General features: G+C 32.4%; 1 protein-coding gene across 11 annotated transcripts in view; it reads left to right on the top strand.

Moving 5' to 3' along the window:
* Positions 1–23,131, top strand: part of csmd3b (CUB and Sushi multiple domains 3b) — a 553,423-nt gene that overhangs the window by 302,828 nt on the left and 227,464 nt on the right. For all 11 annotated transcript variants that reach the window (XM_015357110.2, XM_069195150.1, XM_015357108.2 and 8 more), the window contains 2 exons: positions 11,894–11,981; positions 12,419–12,543. In XM_015357110.2, the coding sequence (XP_015212596.2) occupies positions 11,894–11,981; positions 12,419–12,543 (213 nt within the window). The remainder of the gene's footprint in view (positions 1–11,893; positions 11,982–12,418; positions 12,544–23,131) is intronic.

Here is a 23,131-nt window from a genome sequence, read left to right as displayed (position 1 = left end):
TTTTAAAGACCTTGAAAACCTTCAAGCACACATGAGATACTCCTGTATCTGGTAGATGGGACTGAGGACCCTTTTACTTCATCTTGCACATTATAAGACAATACTAAAGAATTTCCAGAGACGTTTGTCACACTGAAACTCATGATGATACTACTTTCCACTAATTCCATATATTGGTGATATGTAACACATTTTTTATTTTATTGGACTTGACTCAGTTATTGCTGAGTGAAAAGATGACCCATTTTCAGTAATGAAAAATAATATCTTGCATTAATTTAGTATTTTTTATTCCAAAGTACCCCAAAGAGTTGTACTCATAATACACCAATTTCACCTGCCACTGAAGGGCAGCTTCCACCTAGCAGTTGTTATACAAAAACAGCCCCACTACAGATCAAAACAGAGATGTGAGCAACTGCTTCAACAGTTGAAAAAAGGATGAAACGTTTGGTAAGCAAGATTGTAAAAATAGCATTTAGTCAGGACAGTGGGGTTAACAATTCAGCCCTTTTTAATAAGTGCCATGAGATTTTTAATCAACACTTAGGACCTGAGTTTAATGTTTTTTCCAAAGGATAGCACCCCCTACTGCACAGTGTCCCTGGTCACCATACTGGGACATTGGTTTGGAAATTATGGACCAGTAGAAGGAGTGTCCTAACCTTAATCCTATTTAAAGTACTTAAAGTAAAGTAAATGTATGAACCTCCTTCCTTATTAAATTCTGATTACAATCTAAAAATTATACTCTGTTCTGTAACAAGTGATATGATTATCCATCACCTTTTAATGTTATTCATTTTGTGAATGAATGTGTCTTACAAAATAATAACATTCAGGAAGTAATTTCCTGATGAACTTGATATTTTTACAAATCTCTGCACTTATAAAATCATGTCATTAATAGAGTACTATAATCATTTTTTAGCCATTAATCACATTTTCAAAAATAACTTGTAATAAGGATTTTTTTCATTTAATACTTTGTTTCATTTTACATTTTACAATTTAAACAATGTACCCTTAAAATGATCAATTATCAATAATTAAGTTAAAATCAGAGGAGATATATATACTGTATATGTATGAACATACCACCCTAAAAAGTAAAATCACTAGTGTAGGTTATGTGAAACATGATTTCAATGATTTCAGGAGACATCTTATGTCAGGAGACAAATTATTTATGTACATTATGCAACAGAGTACATTATCATAGCTTTAAAGATGAACGTAATGAAACAAGTTGATGTTATTGCCATAGCAACACTAGAAAATATACAGTACATTAGTTCACAACATCAGTTTTACCGACAATTTTATGACTATGAAGTTTTAATTTTACACATGCATTATTGTCAAGGGTATGAGTTCTACAAGTATACTGTAGATACGGTATGTGCTGAACAATAATTACACCAAAATGAAATGTATTGCATCCCCTTGGAATTTGAATATTTGTACAAGAATCGGGAAGAACCACTGTCTTGGGAACAATTCAAAAGAAATAGTGAAGTTTAAATGAGTAAGTGTGTGTAATTAACTTCTGTTATAGGAAATATATACTGTACATACAGTGTGTGCATTAAAAAGAGAACAATGCATATGGCAAGTTGGTTGGACTCCAGATCTAATAAATAGACAAAAAGCATTAGATTGTGCATTTGTGACAGATATCTGACTGTTTAGTATTAAAGTAGATTAGATTGCTCTAATTCTAATTTGTAAAATATCAATATATGCCCGTCATCAACTAAATTCATGTTTGTAATATATTTTTTCAGTTCATCATTTTTTTTAAGTTTGATAAATACGTCCATGTATAATTTAAAAAAATAATTAATTACAATTTAATTAAAAAGAGTAATGCATTAAGTTTAGAATATAATTTAACAATTTTATGCAGTCTGCAAGGAGCATTTTAGTCCAATAAAAACATGTTTATTTATTAAAAAATCCCCTAGCCTTGTACTAGTCATTTACAATTGGCTGTTGGTATATTTGCATGCCTTTTGCATGTTTGTTTGTTTGCTGTAATATTCCAAAATACAGTATTTGCATTTTAATTATTGCATGTAATTCACATAAGGGGCAGGACAGGGAGATAACATGAAAAAATCAATTAATAGTGGGAACATTGATGCTCAAGAACCTCCTTTTGAAGTATTCAAATGCCGTCGAACTGAATCAATAGAAATACAAACCATTAAATAAATTTCACATCAGATGATGTCAATTTGAATTAAAAAATGTAATAACCTGCTTTTCAGGCAGCTGATAATTTCAATCTAAACAGTACTAAAATCTGTAAATAAATTGAAAAAGTCATTTTCTAACAAACGTGTTCAGCATATTTCTTTACGTTTTGTTTCCTTCCTGTAAAAAATAATTTAATGGGAAATTCTTAAAATGTCTTTGACCCCTTTTGGGGTCTAGCATTCAATTTAAGATTTCCATTAATAAAGACAGTGCTTAATATATACTGTACATGCATAACTAAGACTAAATATTTATGGTAGAAAAGTTATATGGGTGTTTTCTCATTTTAACTCAAATTGCACAAATCCAAATTTCCTATGCCAAGTTTAGGTGAAAAAATTAAATGAAAAGGTTAGTTCTGGACTTTTTTATATTTCATACACTACATTTATAAAGTGGGGTGTAAACCAAGCTGCCATGGGAAACCTAAAACAGATTATCTAAGTAGCAACATTCCCAAAGTGTCCTAGTTTTGAGGATAGATCAATGTCTGCACTGAACACTTTGTCATCTGGAAGAGGGTTTGTATAGATTACCCAGTTCTCCTTCCTGCTATAATTCAACATTGTAAGATGTATGTTGCTCAAGTATACTCACTGAAATCTTCTTTTTCATCGGCCTGGCGGGGGCTTTCTTTTACTGTACTATATCATCCACTACGAATTGCTGTAATCTGTCAGAAGAAGAAAGGAGGAGTAATTTTTCAACAGCCAACTAGTCTATATTTTGTAAAACCAACATTTTGTTTTCTTCTTCACTTCACATTCAAAGATGTGTGTCATTAAGAATTCAATTTAAAATCATAAAGCACAAATCCTGATTCTCTCAAATATTTTCTCCTCTCCAACTGTTGCATTTGTGAATGAAAGTAATATTGTCAACATAAAGTGGGTGTATTTGTCAAGTATGTAATTTTATATACTTTCAAAACATTTTAAAAATAAAATTGATTTTCAGATTTTGAGAAAATGGGCATGAGGAAATAATATTTTATATGGTTCAGCCTTGAAACCAGTTTCATTTCAGACCTGCAATTGGATTGTTACATTCAGGGCTTTTAGAGCTAATTATTAGTATAATACAGTTTTTCTATAAGACTGTTTTTTTATTGCTAGCTAGTCAGTTTCCATTTCTGGCACAGGTTTCATTTTTTTTTAAAGTGAGCATTAATGAATGTGAAGAGCAATACTCCTGCCAGTGGCTGAAAAGTAAATTTATCTTTCTAAAATTCATTAAAAATTGAGGCATTACCTACTAAGTGGTACTAAGCAGTATAAAAAGTAAATGCAATTGTTTACTTTCTTTGAGCAATTAAAATATTATATTGTAGCTTAAAGCTAAAGCCAAATTCAAAATAAACTAGTGTGTGGCCCAGCACAATCCAATGGTTTTATCATGTTTGAAAACTGAAGCCAATGACAGCTGGCATCCATAACCTCATACAACCACTTGGTAAAATTCCCCTGTGGTTTTCAGCCACTTTATCCTCTCTGTCAATTTGTCATCTCTCAGATGAAGTAGTCTAAAAAATGTACTCAATAAACGTTTTTATAGATTGTTTGCTTCATCTGGGTTTTTTGGAATGCAACACAGCAAAGTTACAGTAACGATCTCAACGTGAAATTATGTCATTCTGACGTATAATTTATTTTGCTTTTTACTATTGTATAGTAGTGGATATCTTAATGAAAATAATAGCTTGAAAGCTGTAGCTGAAGCCTGGGTCTCTTTGCATGTGATAATGGACAGTGGAGCTTCATCCAAGTCTTATCCTTGACTTAATATCAAAGAATGGGACTTTTATTTTTTGTTTCAATTGGAGCTTCTGACATTTACGGAATACACTTTTTGATCCAGTGTATGTGATCAACAAAATCATATAGCTAGGACACAAAAACCTTGTATACTAGACTGTACTATTACACTTTTGTGTGCTGTTAGAGTTTCTCCTATCTTCTATAATAGAAATTGAATTTCAGTTGTGAAAGTATTAGAAGAGATGTGAATTTGATTTTTTTTAGCTATTCATCATTGAGCACCCTTTAATTTAAATGTTCATTGTTGCATTTACTTCTCATCTTTTTTAATATTTTGGGTAGCCGAACCTTTAGAAACCCATTCCAAATAACACTGCAAATTGTAAAGGTGTTTTTGTCAAAATCAAAAATGATCAAGGTGCACTCAAATGGTGATAGACTTTTTATACTGTAGAAGAAAAAAGACCTGCAACACAGCAGATAAATATAGCATTTATATAAACATTTAAAGACAAATAACAAATATTCAGACTTAAGTGCTTAATAGCACATTGAAAAAATTAGTTTCACTCTTATAATGACTTTCCTCAGTGAGCACATTATTAAGCACATTCATTTTCCAATTTTCCAAATGAGTGTGTGCTTTTTTGTTCAGGAGGTAAGACTCTTCTTATGTTAGGAATGGCATTTAATTCTATGCCAATTTAAGCAATGTCACATTATAAAGAAAATTCATTGACCTTTCTCAACTTTTTTGAGAAAGCAGTATTGGCATTTTGGAATCTAATTTAATGCTAACAAACAAGTGGCAGATTGTGCCTTCACCACATTGGTTATTTTGGCCTAATAATCACTTTAAATTACAGATAAATATTTATAACTGGTTCTTATAACACTTAACACTGCCATCTCATATTGTTAGTGCTAATTCTTCAAGATTGTGCAAGTTGTTTTGGGGTTTCATTCAATTTCATTTATTGGCTCACCTTTCAGCCTTTGCTTTAATATCTGTGCAGATGCTGAATTTTTGAGCACACATAGGGTCACAGCCTTCAGCATATTCATCAACAGTAGTGTAGGAACAGAATATTAACAATAAACTGTACTTTGTTGTGTTTATTTTTTTCTTTAGCTGTGATAAAGCATTACTTTCATGCTCCTGTCTTTTACACTGTCTTGAATAAAAATTGTTTAGTATTTGTAGAGATTGTGTGCTTTATTTTCTTTTTCCAGAAGAGTTTTTGATTTCATAGCTCAATTAATTCACCATAAATGCAGTGCCAAGATATCTTAGTTTTCAGGTTCAAAGTATATCTCTGCCAAAAAAGCTAATTTCAAGGCTAAGTCACAGGTCTAACTTTTAATGATGCAGATTTTCTGTCATGCAGAATGGTGTATTTTGTGACATCTCAAGAAGTCTTTGATAGTAACTGATAGGCATTAAAGATTTCCTTCATTTTCATAATTGGTTTTCTTTAATCTTTCATGTGCTCACCAAGGCCCTGATACTCCATCATTAATGTGAAGCTTTTGTTTTTCTCACATCAATAACAAACATAGAACCAGAAATGTTTTTTGTAAATAAGAAAGGATATCTGTAGTATCCTGTATGTTTCTCTCCCCGCTTTTGGAAAATGTTATTTAAAGAAGCTAACTGTAGGGGAAATATTAAGGGTACAACATTCAATACTAAATGTAATAACACATGGCAATATTTTGCTGCAGGCTATGAACTATTTTTACATGTAGCATTAAAATATTTCAAATTTCAGATTTAATGAACGGTGACTTTAAAAGAAATATACAATATAGTACAAAACATCTAAGTGAGAAATTTTTATACAATTTCTTTGTGCTTTTGTGGGCAAGGTAGGCAGTGATGTGTGAAAATTCTAGCTCGATTTCATTGAGTCAATTAAGATTTAAATTAAATACAACATTATTTCGAAGGAAGCACTTCCCAAACAAGTCCTAAGGTTCTAATAGTAGTTTATAGAAACACTACAATATAGAAAGTTCTATCCCATTTTTATGTCAGCTAAACAAATTACTTGTAGTATATTTCATAAAAATGTTACCGAACACTCGGTACCAAAGGTGCCAAAAGGCTGTTCGCTATTTCATGCTTGTTCTTATGTAAACGCCTTTCCTATTAATATTTAATACCAGTGAAGCCACTCTGACACACATTGGCATATCATCTGTTAGATAAAATAAAGGATGGGAACAGCAACCAAATTTTGAAAGATACAGTTGTGAGAAAGTTTGTGAACCCATAGGAATTATATGGATTTCTACATGAATGGATCCTAAAAAATGATATCTGATCCCCATCTAAGTTATAATAACAAATGAAGACAGTCTTATTTAACAAACAACACACATAACATTTTATATTGCCATCTTTATTGAACAAATGTTTTAAACAATCGAGGTCATCGATGGAAAAAGTATGTGAACCCTTATATTTAGTAAATAGTGGAACTTCCTTTATTGGCAATAACCTCAACCAAATGCTTTTGTAGCTGCTTATCAGACCTGTGCAGTGATTAGGAGGTATACAGTATTTGCCCATTCCTCTATACAAAACCGTTTCAGTCCATGTATGTTTTGGGGATGTCTTGCTTGAATGGCCTGTTTTAGATTATGCCTCAGAATTTCATTGGGATTGAGGTCAGGACTTATTTCTGTGTTTTGGATCATAGTCATGTTGCATGACCCAACTTCTTTTGAGTTTTTGATCATTTAGAATTTCCTGATACAACTTGGAATTCATTGGTCCCTCAATGATTGCAAGCCGCCCAGGCCCTGAGGCAGCAAAGCAGCCCAACAACATTGTACTCCCTCCACCATGCTTCACAATTGGGATGAGGTTTTGGTGCTGGTACTGTATGTCAGTGTTTTGTTTTCTCCAAACATTCACTTAACATTATTCCAGTAGTGCTATGGAACATCCAGGTGGTCTGAAACTTGAGGGGCAATGTGTTTTTGGAGAGCCTCCATGGTAGCCGCCATGAACACCAATCTTGTTCGGTGTTTTTCTTATGGTAGACTTATTAATACAAATGTTATCAAGTCCAAGAGATGCCTGAAGATCCTTAGCTGTCACCCTAGGGATCTTTGTCACCTGTTTGAGATTGTACGGCATGCCCTTGCATTGATATTTGTAGGACACCCACTCCTATGGAGAGTTGCAATGGTGTAGAACTTCTTCCATTTGTAAACTATCTGCCTGACTTTGGATTGATGGAGGCCCAAGTCTTTAAAAATCCTTTTGTAACCCTTTCCAGTCTTATGAGCTCCTCCTCTATAATCTTTTTTGATCGGGCCATATGGCACTTCAGAATTCTGTTGTGAAGAGCAGGTGACTAAAGTGAAAACTTTTTTCATACGGCAGGGCATTTCAATACCTGACTCCAATTACCCTCTTTTTAAAATGTCATTATCCTAGAGTTCAATAAAGATATGACAATGTAAAATGTTGTGCGTGTTGTTTGTTGGATAACACTGTCTTTATTTATTATAATGACTTAGATGAATATCAGATCACATTTTAGGAACCATTCATGCAGAAATCCAGATTATTCCAAAGGGTTCACAAACACTTTCTCACAACTGTATATTACGACATATCAGAGACATATTTTGACTATTGGATCAAAGAAAGCTTCTATCATCATAGTTTTTTTTAAAGCGCTTGCCTGAAATATTGATATAACTGTCATTAATGTGACATTCAAATGTCTGATTGAATTTAAGTTCAAAACTCCATGTTACTACTACTACTAAGAATAATTTATATATTTTTAAGAAATACCCAGTACACATCTATCATTTAAAATCAAATTTAAATGTGTAGCTCAAAAAGGAGAACTATACTTCCGACTTAAAAAATGAATTATTAGTATTAATTTCTTATGGCTTCTAAATAACGGGTTCTGCAATTCTAAATTACTCTAAAAATGTCTTCTAATATTATTTCTATTTACCACTTCTTACTACTTTTACTATTCTTTACTATACGGTACTTCTGCTTCTTTATGGTGCTACAACCTAAATCGGACATTCTATTGTGTTTTATATTTATCTTACAAATATCCTCTTGATTCTTGTCGTTATATCTGACTGAAGTAAGCACTAACATGTCCTCGTTTTATATTCAAGGAATGGAAAATGTTAAATGTTTAATGATCTGTGGTAAACTCTGTGGTAAACTGGTAAAATGTAACTGTTACATTTATGTTGGAATACAGCATTATAAAAACATAAGCCTTGAACATGAATTCTTTTTATAAAATTATATTTGCTGTTTAATATGTTTCTCCATTATGCAGTACTCACAACAATAATCTTACATAGAACACAATAGTCCCCAAAAAATATGATACAAGCTACAGGTATCTGAATTCTGCTGTGTCCCACAAAGGCAAAGCCAGTTACAAGAGTTATTTTTGCAGTCTGAAACAATCAGCTATACTTCCAGACATCTTAAGATTCAGTTGAAATTTGAACCTCCAGGATGTATGGGCACATTCTGCAATTGGTTTTACGGGATTGGCAACTCAGGAATTAATTCTCTTTTCATATAAGAGCAGAGTTACCTGTACAGTTCAAGGAAATGTGCAGTAAGATGAAGTCTTTATCATAGTGCTTTTAATAAAAAATAAATGGCAAATGTTGATATTTTTTAATAGGAGTGTAAAGCATCTATTGGCAAAAAAATGCATTACCACCCCCCTGTCTACAGCTAAATAATATATCCGGCAATGAAAAATATGTCAAAATACCTATTTTCAACAGAAAAATTTGTGTTTTCAGTTTAAATACCAAGAAGCCTTTCCTGGAGGTAATTATTCTCTTCTTGATAGGGAAAGAAATGTTATTAGCAAGAATGTGGTTTATTATACATTTCTGACACAGTCATAAATATTGAAGTAGTGTCAATTTTACCAATTTTTCTCTGTCACTATAAAAATAAACAATATTAAATATCCATATCTACAACTAGGACTGTGTCATTTGGTGTTGTTAATTCTTGTAAAACTTTTTTTTAAAGTAAAGTATGAACCTAATAAATATTTTCACAACTAATTGGTCACTGAAATATAACCTGGATTCAATTTTATGCACATGGTTATCAAATTGGCATCTGTATCTGCTATAAATTGCATTTGGTTCACTGGGGGAAATACTTACATGGTGTGTAAAAAGTATTGAGTATTAGTTTCAGAGTAGCAGCATCAGAACTGCTAATTAAATTGTCAAGACCTTTGTCTTACTGTACCTACATATTGTATAAGAAAACAGACAGACCCTTTGTTATTTATTATTTGGAATAATTTTATTAAAAAACAAAATCAAAACACAACATAACAGTAACCTCCACCTATTTTGTATACTGTATATATTTATAGGTACTGTTGTTTAATATAAATGCAGTTCAGTGCTGAGAATCTTCTGACTATATACAGTATATAAAACATAAGCATAAAGTAATAAGCACATTACCAAATGAGTTAGGTGGGCTGAGTGGCCTCCTCTCATTTGTAACTTTTCTTATGTTAATAATAATAATTGCTTACACTTACAGTATATAGTGCTTTTGTGGACGCTCCACTCAAAGCGCTTTTACAGGTAATGGGGACTCCCCTCCACCACCACCAATGTGCAGCATCCATCTGGATGATGCGACAGCAGCCATAGTGCGCCAGAGCGCTCACCACACATCAGCTAACACTGGGGAGGAGAACAGAGTAATAAAGCCAATTCATAGATGGGGATTATTAGGAGACTATGATAAGTAAGGGCCAGGGGGAAATTTGGCCAGGTCTTTTTTACGTCTCATCCGAAACTACAGACGGATGTTCTTATGCATGTATAAGTGAACCTCTATTATAATGATTGACTTTCTCTAAAAAACTCAAGTGATTCATTCATAAATTGACACTTAAATGGCTATAGAATTATTGGAATTAAACTGACAGAAATAATCCTTTCCCCATTAGTCTTACCAGAGAGGGAAGCAAACATTTTCTGCGGAGATGCAGGGAGTTAATTCAGGTTTTTTTCAATGCATGTCCCTTTTAATGAGGTGAAAATTGGCTATTCATTAATCTTCTGTGTTGTACAAAATCTGAATTCTGTTAACCAAATGTCAAGGTTACTGGTGAAAAATACATTCTGGTATTTTGAACAGCTGAATGTCAAGTTCAACTGTCCAAAGAGTTAATCTTAGTTAAACATTATCTTCTACTTTTAATAAATGTATAATATACCAAATGAATACTAAATTGTTAAAATATGTTAGCATATATTACAAACCTATGTTCTGAGTAACATTCATTTGATACTGGCCAACAATTAACATAAAAATACAAAATAAACACGTTTGATATACATGTTGAAAAACAAAGGTCCAATTATTAAAAAAATATATTTTAGGCCTTACATTTTTGGGAAACATTGGTACAATACCAACATTTATACTATATTAAATTTTCTTTTCAAATGCTTTTTCACATACTGTATATGTCTACCACCTCTTAGTATAAATTGACATCTAACTACATATGTGAAGTATTAATTTCTCTGTTGACGAATTCAGTTAGTTGTCTATAAATGTTATTTTATCAACATCTGTGGTTGTGGACTTATATTACAATTTCATTTTACATGTATCATGTAAAACATCTAATTCTTAAGAAAAACAGGTGCTGTCCTCGTATATATTAAGGCAGTATGACATCATTAACAGTAATTCTATTTTACAGTTACCAAGCTTTGCATTTGCTTCTTGAAGGAATTGGGCCAAATAACACTCATACTAGATACAGTAGAGTATCACAGGAATTGTACTAGCAGCCCAGAATCACGGTACTAATGCCATGTTCCAAAATGAATTGGAAAACCCCTGTTTTTTTGGTTTCTGTAAAAATGCATCTTTATTGCAGAAGTAAAGTAATTCTGAGCTGACAAAGACAGAAACTCTTATTTGTGTCAATTTGTCTCCTCCAGTACTCTGATATATACTGTAGATATACATGTTCTTAAATGGTTGTTAATTTAATCAATGCATCCTCCAAACCTAAATTTATAAATTAAGCATGGTCAGAACTTCATTTTAATTAGCACTTTATGAACGTCCCACTAACACCATAGTGGAGAATACTAATGTGCAGAACTTAAATTAGTTCATTCAGAGGGAAAATAAAAACTGACAAACCATTCTCTAGTTCAGATGGAAAGTGCTCAGAATTAATAATCTTTATGTCAACTTTTTAAATTCATGCCTGCAGCAGTTTTTTTTTTCTTTTCTCTGAAGAGATGTATTACTGAGATAATCTGTCATGAATTCTCAGGTCAAATCACCCAGATAGTTATAATGGCACAAAATATATATCTTACCTTTAATACTGTATATTAACTAGACTGATATAAGACTTATTTTGAAATGCAAAATTCAGTTATTTTACATTCCTGACTTATTATTAAAGTAAAAATATTAGTATGACATTAAATGTGTACATTTTGTATAGTGTTCTAGTTATAACTGTACAATAATTACAATAATAATACCATAATTTTGATGGAAATTGTTAGTTTTGTGATTTCAAATTATCTATTTTTAGCAACAAACAGCACCATTTATCGTGACCACTTTAAAATACAATTTTATATTGCAGTAGAATAACAATATAAAGTTACAGATATGTTTGATATTTTGAGAGCTTTTAAAGGTCTTAATGTATTAAAGCAATAAGATTAAAGACAATTATACAGTGTTAGAGATTATAGATAGCTGTAGCTATCCCCTGACGTTAAGAGTGTGGTAAAGATTATATATATTATTTAACGTATGTTCTTCTTTTTTATAGTGAATGAAGGAGGAATTAAACAGGCTTCCAATTCTTGTCCAGACCCTGGAGAGCCGGAGAATGGCAAAAGGATAGGCTCAGACTTTAGGTAATCAAGTCTACAAGAAAAGTGCTTTGTACAGTATCTTACTGACGTTAAAATCTTTGAAAGTTTGAATATTGTTCGCCATATAAATACTGATGCAGCAGACGAGGTAACAACAGATGTTTTACACAGTGGTGGTAAAAGGTTTTTGCTGTGGTGTAAAATGGCATCCATTTTGTCACTCAAAACACTCAAGCTGAATTTGCAATTTCGCTAGTGGTGGTAGGGGGTTATTGTGTTCATATTTTCAACCAATGTCTCTTTTCTCAATGTGAACTTTTAAAATTATCCTTAGGAATTGTAAAGTGAAAGCTGTGCAACTTTCATGCTATATTGAAACGTAAGAAAGGATTATCACATAATGTCGGTGCTGCTATTTCATTCAACATTTAAAATATGAATTGTTTTATTGATATTTTTTTGTCTGTTTACAATTTAAGCATTGGTGCTACTGCTCAGTTCACTTGTGATGAAGACCATGTGCTGCAAGGGTCAAAAACCATCACGTGTCAACGAGTTGCAGAAGTGTTTGCAGCCTGGAGTGACCACAGACCTGTATGCAAAGGTAAGCCCTGAAAGCCAGTGAAACTTTTGTTGATTGATATACCTTTTAAACGTACATGGAACAAACCAGCCCCTTGTGAAGTTGAAACTGATTAACTGGGATCCTTCACCCTGTGATAGACTGGAGTTCCGCCCAGTGCGTATCCAGCCTTGTGTCCATTGCTTGATGGGATAGGTTTTGGCTCCCCTGTGACACTTTATTGGATAAAGCCGTTAAATGTTGGATAGCTTTATCTTCTTACAAGGAAAAAGAAAGGAAGTTGGACTGCATAGAACAAAATGAATCTTAAAATGCTTTAAGAGCTTCCAAAGCCAGTATTCTCCAACATTTTCACTATATTGGAAATAGGATGTGACAGGAAAAAAAGTTCCAGGTTTCAGCTAGCCAAAGTATCCCTTATACAGTAAGTGCTTCAGATTTAATCTTTCTTGGACACATGCTCTTTGCCTTTGCTGCACCTGCCACATACTGTATGCTGATTCTCAGAACTTGATAGTTAAGTTTTAGTGTTTTCTGCAGTGAAGACAGATAATTTTCCTGCCATGGTACTGTTGTCCACTACAATATCTGTGCACTCTAGTGGCATTAACAATATATTTTCTTGGTTTTATTGTGCATTAACATACTGCTTCTGGTTTTGTGAGTTAGATTTACCAATTTTATTTCTTTTTTGATGAATTTGTTTCTTAAATAAGAGAAGTGCTCAAATTCCTCATTGTTTATATGTCTTTTAAATATCTGCAAATGTAACTTTAATCAGATTTTGGGCTTAGGCACCATTAACATGTGGAGATTTGCATGCTCTCTTCTGGTTTGCTTGTTTTTTTTCCAGTCTTTGTTTTCCTCTTACTTGTTAAGACGTACTGTATCATTAGGTTGATTAGCTGTGCTAAGTTACCTGTTCATTTATCTCCACTAAACTGAAACTCATTTAAAGAAGAAGATGTACTATACTATCTTGCAAAAAAGCTATACTCTACGTTATATACGTGGGCATAAGTGTTAATAACTTTGTGATTTATCTCTGTGAATATTGCTTGCAAAATAGATTGATAGTCATAATTTCGATCTTTGTTGCAGTGCATAATTCTTAAATAATATAGAAGACTAGTACTTTTCTTTTTATTGTACACTTGTATTTTACTGCAATGGATTTAAACAATTGTCCTGGTAGGATAAGCTATATTTAGATTTTACATTATTTTTATTTAGATGTGCAAAATTGAATTTATTTATACTTTTGATTGATTTGCATTGACGACTAAATAATGCATATCAGCCATGTAAAAAAAGAAAAGGGCTTTAGGCAATTTTTTTGTACTTTCATTTAATATTTTTTTGAACATGCAGAGGATACTGCACTCAACCTGCACTTCACTTTAGTAGTACTACGGTACATGGGGAAATCTTCTCTGCCACCCTTTTCATAAGATGGTACCTACTTCAGTGTCCATTATCTAACAGGGAAAAGTGCTTTTATAAATTGAGTGCATCCATTTATGGAAAAGCAACTCTTCCAACAGTGATCTTGTAATTTCATGATTGAATTAAGTTTGCAGCTTTTGTCACTTTCAATATTTATGTAGTCATCTCCATATTGTTTTCTTTTCCTTCACCTTTGGCTTAGGAACATCCAGAATAGGTATTGATCAAAGTTCTGTACTGTTTTGCAAAGTAACCATTACATGAGCACTCTTTTTCAATGTTATCAAATGAGAACATAACAAATATTATTGTGATGGCTGTTTACATGTTCACATACTGTAGTATTGTAGAAGTTTTGATAACTTAAGTTACAAACTTTCTATCAAAGAGTTCTAAATGTATTCTGTCTGGCCTCTAAGCCAGATAACATTCCCATGATTATTTTATTTGTGACTGCAACATGAGTACATAAAAGCAAATAATTGTGTTTTATTAGATGTCTTCATTTGCTGCTGAACAACACACTTTATTGTTATGACTTAGCCGATGTTCTAGGGATCTGTTTTTTTAGTTTTTTTTTTCTTTCCAGGCTATCCTCAAACACTTAGACAAAATTCATGTCTGTGCAGGCACCTATCAGTTTAAATGAAATGTAATGTGGATAATATATACAGGAAGGAAGAGTATGCAAACCAAATATCAGATGAATTGAAAGAAGCAATATATCAATATATAAGAAAGAGATCTTGTAGACAATTCACTTTTTCAGCTAGTGTGGAAATATTAATATTATCGATAGACTTTGCCTGGAATAGTGTGTTCAATTTTGGTGAAGGACAAAAAGTTATTTACTGTGCTTGAGGAACAACAAAGGACAGTAAGCACGCTTATTCCTGCCTTGAAAGGAATGTCATACTGTACTTCGACAAACTATTTAAATTGAATCTTTACAAGACAATGATTCAGGTGTTCAAAGTGAGAAACATAAAAATCTCAAAAGAACCTGGACACAAGTAGATATTAAGTTTAGGGCCCTTTAAGAGTACAAACAGGAGAAGCAGTGCTTTTTCGCACAGATAATTTTGGGAATCTTATTTTGTCAAAGTCAAATGATCATTTAGAGATAAGATTTCCTGCCAGGAAAAATAATAAAATGGGAATTTTGAATTAACTAGTTGTAATTTGAACTGGTCAAATCCCATTAAGTAAAAAACAAATTAAATAATAGAATTGTTTTAGAACCACATGGCTGCATTTCATGTAGTTTCCTTTTTCTATTTTTTAAAACAAGTTTTCCATGTTTGCTTTTCATAATATGCATTAGTATCTGACTCATGATGGGGTGAGAAAAGTTGGGTGTTTTAGGCAGCCTCCTAGGCAAATTATTTTCATAAGCCTTTATACACTATAATTATACTGATCTCAGTAGTCATTTGCAAACACATGCAATGAGAAAAATGTAAATGTATAGTACAAATGTGTTTAACATTGTTGCTAAATAATTCCTGTCATTGTTATTGTGTTTCATTTTAGTTGCAGTTAAACTAAATGGATATTTCAAACAATAAGTATTTTATTTAAATTAATCATTCAAGGAAAATTGTATAAATACATGTTGAGCTGACATGTATATATATATATGATCCATTTGAATGTGGGTAACATCTGTATGAATTCCCCAGGAATCAGCACACTTGGCAGAGACCTGTTGATATTGGAGTTCAACAGAGATATCCTTCTCTTTGACTTGGAGAAACCTTGACAGGTTTTGTCAGTGAGAGGCATGTCACTCCATCGGTCAATGCTAAGTTTGCTATAGGAATTTTAAGAGTTATTGTAAAACTGATATATAGCTCAACAGTGCACAGTTTGCAGGTTAGTGTACAGTATGTACTTATCCATCTCTTGAACAATTGCATTTAAAAGTAAGAGAAGAAAGCACATTTTTTATAAAAAGGGGCTGTGAATGTCTATAACAAACTACTGAGCTCAAAGATAAAGTGGATAAGTCTGGATAAGTTTTTTAGATTAATCTACTAACACGCAAACAAGCTAGATGGACCAAATAGTCACCTCTCATTAGAAAACATTAAGCAGTGGTCTTTTGTTTCTTTGTCATAGCATTAAGTTTAGTTTATTATGTGAAAAAAGAAAGAATATATTAGATGTAAAAGGATTTTGAATAAAAAGTGCTACAGTATATAAATGCAAGGGATTCTTCTTTTCTTACACTTAAATTTTTTCCAGTTTAAAAAACATTGTTGCTGATTTCTATTCAAATTGTTATAGACACCACAATTGCCATATACCTAAACGATAGATAGAAATGTGTTATGAATGTCTTAAAAAACAAATGTTAATTGCCAAGCTTTAAACTGAAAGGTCAGTTGAATGCTGTATTTGTGCTTTATTAATGTAGTTGTGCATTTAAAGACAGTCTGATTAAAGAGGATGACCAGACTTAACTCGTTATGTCACCCTTGCATACAGATGACAAATATAGTTCTGGACCATGATATGAGACACCAGATTATGCATATTTAAAAAGTTATTATCAGTAAATACAGGGCCATATGGCTAGATGACAAATCGACAGATGGCATGAGTATGGCAAGCATTCATCTGGACTTTTTTCTGAAACTCTTATTAAACCAGTCAAAATAGCAAACAATGGTGTCCTTCTCTAATTGCATAAATATTTTTGTTCATGTTTATAGCAAAACAATTAATTTGGTGTACATCTGATAAGGTCAGTCTATCAAAGACATTCTTGACAGAGAACACAAAAAGAACATCCAATTCAGTCCATATGAAACCTGTATACTGTATTCTATATAGTTACAAATAGGGGTTTCTGAAAATATTGAATATTGAAATAGACTATAAGACAGGTTAATCCATAACTAAAATAATTAGTTATAGCCAACGAAATTATAAGTATTTTGCTAATATTCCTGAGCAGGTGGTATAATTAGAGACACTTGAGTTCTTTGTTCTCTGGCACAGTTTTGGTGAAAATGGTAATAAGTCAGGCACATACGTACTTACAGGCACAGGTTTAACAAATATGTATTAATAATGACACAACACAAACCCAACAACACATACAATAGAGGACCATAAACATACAATATAGAAGTTAAACTCTTTACAAACAAGGTGTTTCAAAGAACTAAGTCCTAAGTAACTAGAAGAATGTAAATCCTATATAATGCCTAATCAGCCCAAAAATAGAAATAAACCTGCCAAACAGAATACAACCTAGAGTTAAATATCTCCCTCTATAAAGCTGGATGCTACAAAATGAATGGGAAACCCATCTCCCTATTCTTAAACTATCCAGTTTTTAACCTAGGGATTCCTAAAAACAACAGAGTTTAGAGTTTCCTAAAAACAACAGAATGGAAAGTTCTCTTAACAAAGTCAAATACTTACCTCAAATCTGGTCTTAAAGGCTGAATGGAACAAGAACGTCCTGCCTCCACTGCTTCTCTCCTGTCCTTCCCTTTTTCTTCTCCTTCTCTCCCCGTCCATCTACCTACCTGTTTTCATCCCTTGTTTCTCGGCTGTTGATAACTCTTAATGATTTGCCCAGAAGATAATTAAGCCATAGGATTCCTTTGATCATTGTGTTTCTTGGTGTTTCAGAACCAAGTAAACATTTCAGTTCCTTTCTTGCTTTGAAGCTCCCAAGAACTATAAAAGCTGACACTAAACATATAATTGACTATTTGATTAAATATTGATATATTCAGGCATTAAACTACTCTTTAATATTCAAGTGAAGCAGCATGATATAACTATAGATTTGTTTACCAAAAGTTACAAAGAATGTGATAAAGTGTAGTTTTTAAGTACTGTTAAGTAAGGCACATTTTAGTAATTAAGGCTAACAATGAGGTGGTAAACCTTTGGGATTCACAGTTCCTATTGGACTGCTAGAAAGAGGAATAGAAAAACAAAACTGTGGTCCAGGGTTAATGATGTAATTGATCATTCTTTGTTGTGCTCTAGCATTCATTTGTAGGTTACATTTTAGATCTATACAGTGAATAAAGGTTCCCTTGAATGGTATAGTTTCTCACTTAAAGTCCCTTGTTTCTTGTAGAGGTCAGGCTCAATGTCAAGAAAAGCAATTAAAAAGCAAGCAGTAAATGTACCCTTGTTTTATCAGTGCCTTGGCTAATTATGTCAGTATTTTGAAGTAATTTCTTATCTTTTTTCAGGCCACTCATTCAGAGAGTGGATAAAGATAATGATAACTTACCCAGCAATTCTAGCTTTGGCCATTCTTAAATAATCTATTTTGGAAACTGCAAGGTAGACTAAAAGTTTTGTTATGTAAATATGTATTTATTCCATTCAGAAACCATGAATAGCAGCTGGATAGAAAGCAATATGCAGCATTCTAGAAGAATCTCCAAGGTCCCAGGTCATGACAGTTTATTGGCATTGTAATTTGTTATAACTTAATATGCAGGTCTTATTTTTCAATTTGAAATGGAAAATATAATGTAATATTACTTTAAGAAAATATAAATGATTTAATTCTATTTTTTGGGGGGGAAATAGTTTACATTTCTATAAATGTTTTCCAGTAAATTACTAGTAACTTTCTAAATTCTAAATAAAAAAACAATTCAAACTTCAAAGTTTAGATAGAATTTTTTCCACAGCCTGTTTATAATCCAAAAGATGTTCCTATCCATTCTTTCTCGGGAAGAAATCTGCCGCATAACTGAGGATAATTGGCCACATTTAGCTACAGCCTGACCAGGGATCTGTAGGACATACAATATGAATCTTCCAGTGTTAGGTGTGTATTCGTTGAAGTAAATGTAGAAGACCAACCTTTAAGACAAGGTGGGCAAAATGTCAGCATTTGAAGGACAGCATAACTGTCCATTCTTTCCCAAAACTTAAACTGATGGGTCATCCTTAGTCTGGCTCATAAATAAAAGCATTACATGTTGTGTGACCTATGGAGTTAATTAGTAAAAGCACACTCTAACCTAAAGGTTAGTCTAAGTCACACCAACATGTTGTTGAAAATTCAGTATCATAGTGAAAAAGACTGATGTGCAAACAAGTATGACATGACAACATTTGCAATGATTATTTTTCTTTTTCATATACCAATGGAACACAGTACATTAGGATTCATTTGGTTATTTCTTTCTATTATTAATGTTCGTCTTTTACCGAGGTTTAAAAGGTTAATCTCGTGTAGATTTCTTGTAAATAAATTATTACCTTAGAGTCCTATTACTTTAGGTTGTAAAACAAGCCTTTTATAAGAAAAAAAATAATGGATATTGTGGAAAATGTCTGAAAGTTATTATCCTTACCTCTTTGTCTCATAATTCTAGAAATAATTTTTAAGAGACTATGGGGTAAACCTACAAGCATGGATATTTAGTGACAAGTAACTGAACTGTCAGAACACCACAGAACTGTTAACCAATCAGCTCATAATACAAGATATCACAGTGAGCTCTTAAGGTACAGTATGTTTATTTGGCATTAATCTTAATACTAACCATTTAAACACCTCGATTCCTGTGCTGTAACTGTATGTCTTCATAAGGATCTTGGTCATTTACCATGACCCATAATTTTTAATTCCTGTTTTCTGTCAGTTAACAATTAAAACATTAATAACATTTAATGTATCTGTATCAGATAAAACAGAGAGATTTTCATTTAGGTCCAATGACTAAATACTGGTCCCTTTTAAAGAATGCTCATTTTGCTACGTTTGAACCCTGTGGAACAGATCTGAACACTCAGTGTGCAGGACTGCATAATAATTCTTGTGAAGATGTAAACATGTAATTTGCCTTGCAAAGGCTGTTTATGCATCTCTGCTGGAAACTTTATACCAAATGAATTACAGGTCCCTGCTGACTCTAAAGACAGCCATTTGAATCTCTGAAAGATGGCCTTCTGGCCACCTTTTCTCAACAGCAAGTGGCAAGATGTATTTAAAATATTTTCTATGTCTTTTTGCACTGTTGTACTGCAGCGATGATGGTGTGTGATGGTTTCATTGATGGGATTAGTCTAGCTGTACCTTTGACAGTGACTGTATGATGAATCCCAGCTGGAAAGCTGTCAGTTTCTCAACTAGCTTCTGAGGTTCTGCTTCTTTCTCTCCATAGCAGCCTGACCTTTTGTATTGTATTAAATCAAAAAGACTGTGTAATAGGAGTGGTTGTTTGTTCTTGCAGCAAAGGCTGCACAAACTAATTAACTAAAGATGCCACTTGAATTCATGCAGAAAATTGCCTAGATCTGTATTTTCAGGACAGCCCAAGGGTATGTTAATCATAAATTTCTATTTAACTGTTAAATTGTGTTCTTTTGTAGGAATTATTATTGCTTGGAGGTATGAAAATTTAAATGCAGAATCATGGTAGACTGATGAAATATAATAGAGTATTAACTATAGTGATCAGATACAATATTCAATCTGCTAGGTATTATAACAAGACAAGAATCATCCTTATAATGTTTTGTGAGTGACCTGTGAGGTCAAACTAGAGGATATATAAATAGATAGACTAAAACTCTCACTATTGTACCATAGTCTACTTACAATTTACATACTGTATACAGCATACATTATGTCATTGGTATTGGTGTCAATTATCATTTTGGTCTGTACAATCCTGGATTATTATTATAGCAAGTATTATTTGGCTGTTTTTTACTTTAGATTGGAACATTTCACTTTAACAAGTTAACAAAGTCATACTTTAATCAAAATCAATCTTCTGAGGCAGTGTTTAATCAGCATTAAATAATTTGACATTGACATTTAAGTGGAGAGTACTTGTCAAACATTACATGACAGAGGGTAGTATTTCTCCTAATTTTTGCCACACTAATACTCTGGGTTTAAAATAAGCTGCATTACCCTGTTGATCATAATGACAACATGTTGATTGATGTTAAATAACTTCAGTTATTTTAACTGTTTTGATGTTTTACTTATTAAGATTTAAATCAAAAGGACTAAAAAATACAATATGATGGATAATAAGCACTTACTGAAATTCAGTTTATCTGCTGTGGTTTATACTGTAAGCATATGCAGGAGTGAATGGCATTTGCTACAAAGTTAGTACTCTTCCTGCAAATTATGAACAGCTGATCAGTACTGTTTTTTTGACTGGGGAGAGTGTGTGCAAATTAGAGTCCATGTTAATACACAGAAAGTACATTTATTAACATTAATACATTTCTATTCACTCAAGATCAAAAACAATAAACCCAGAACTGCAGTTCCTTCCTGACATCTTCAGCCCAACATGGAAAGTGACAGTGATTTTAAGTGTAACTATAATTTTTAGAGACGTTGATTATCATAAGCAGATTCAAAGGAGATCATTACAATCAAGTAAATCAGGAAGATATAATTTGACATCAGCAGCTGCTGAAGTCAAATTTATTTTTTCTTAGATTTTATTCCTTCCTAAAATGATTGACACATATTAAATGAACTGTTCCCTTATTGGTTTTAAAGGCTTGTTTATATGCTGCTGATGGATAACAATTAGCCTAGACCTATTTTTACAAACTTTTACAGATCCCAGGTATAATATATAAAATATGCATATGTACTGTGTAATATTTATTTTAGAACAATACATCGGGATTTGTCTTGAACCTATTTTTATTTGTTTTATTTATTTGTTTGTAGTTTTCAAAAGCAGAACCAAACAACACATTTCCCCCACCCACTGGTTTCAGTTTTTGTTGTGATGCTGTTTTTTAAACCACTTGTCTTGAAAGAGCATTCTCAATGATGGTTTTCTTTTTTATGTTTCTTCCTCCCCTAAAACAGCATTGCTTTTGCTACAGCATGGATGACTAATTTTATTGTGGCCTGTTTTCCTGTTAAGAAGTTTTGCATGACAAACTTATACATTCTTCTCTTTCCCCCCACTATATCCTACAATAAGATATCTGTTTTTTTCTTGTGGTAACGTGTAAAGGAATTGACGTCAAATCTGTATCCAAATAAATATGTTTTGAGGGAAAATATGTGGGAAAATATTTCCTTCCAAAAGATTTGTGAACTACTTATAAAAGGTTTTATTATTTTATTTTTTTGTGATTCTGGTGGATGCAGTGTGGAAAAATAATATCTTGAATTTTGAATCTTGAATCTGTTGTATTATTATTTTCTGAACAGTGCAATATCCACATGTCCAAAGACAAAGAATTTCATATATTTCTTGAGGGTTACCATATTTGTTTGATTTTTCATAAATTACAATTGAGGTCACACAAATTATTAGTAAGAAGTACACTCTCATATGCCCTTGCAATTTTAAATTGTGATTTTTTTTTCATTCTAATATATTTGTTTTGATTGCAAATGTCATCCTAGAGCTCCAGGTTCTTCCTTCATCATTTACTGATATTTTCTTTTATGTGATTTTAAAAGAACTGTTTATCATTTTAGAAAACCCAGCAGAACAACAAACATTCCATTTGGAATATGCATAATTGTCTACCTCTGTGATCCCAGGCCGTGATCTTGTGTATTTGTCCATTAAGATGAAAAACCAGACCCCATTGATTAGAGTACCGTCTTGCCTCAAATTAACTTGTCTGGATGACATTTAGTGATGCATCTAAGGATTATTTTTGACTGTTAGTCATTGACATCTTCAATCTTTGATTAACATCAGCTCAGATTGTCTAAGGTCATTTGCAGTAATCTTATATTATTTAAATATTGCCAGACGTTGCTTCAGGGTAGAGTACACAGTAAGGAGCATACGCTTTCAAAGGGCAATTTTTCAATGAAATGGAAGATGAAAAACAAGATTTTGTGTTACATAAATAGATAAATCAATTTTTCTAAGCATGAGGATCTGCTATTTAAATAGTCAATAAATAAGATTAATTTGGGAATTGTATTTACGGATAGAAAGCTGCAGTAATTGTCATCCTTTAAAAGACAAACATATGGGCAATATAGTTCCAATTTGGTTTAAACAGGTATTTTCCTGTATCACAAAATAAAGCATCCTATTGTAAATTATTTAAGCTTGCTCAAGCTTAATCTTTATTAACAAATTAATCACTGATCTAGAGAATTTATATACTGTAGCAGAAAGAATGGGAACAGCATAACTTTGGTGTTGAA

This window comes from Lepisosteus oculatus, chromosome 10 (genome assembly GCF_040954835.1).
Source record: "Lepisosteus oculatus isolate fLepOcu1 chromosome 10, fLepOcu1.hap2, whole genome shotgun sequence".
NCBI lineage: Eukaryota > Metazoa > Chordata > Actinopteri > Semionotiformes > Lepisosteidae > Lepisosteus > Lepisosteus oculatus.
Note: the sequence above shows the minus strand (reverse complement) of the source record. Positions and strands in the feature narration are given on the sequence as shown.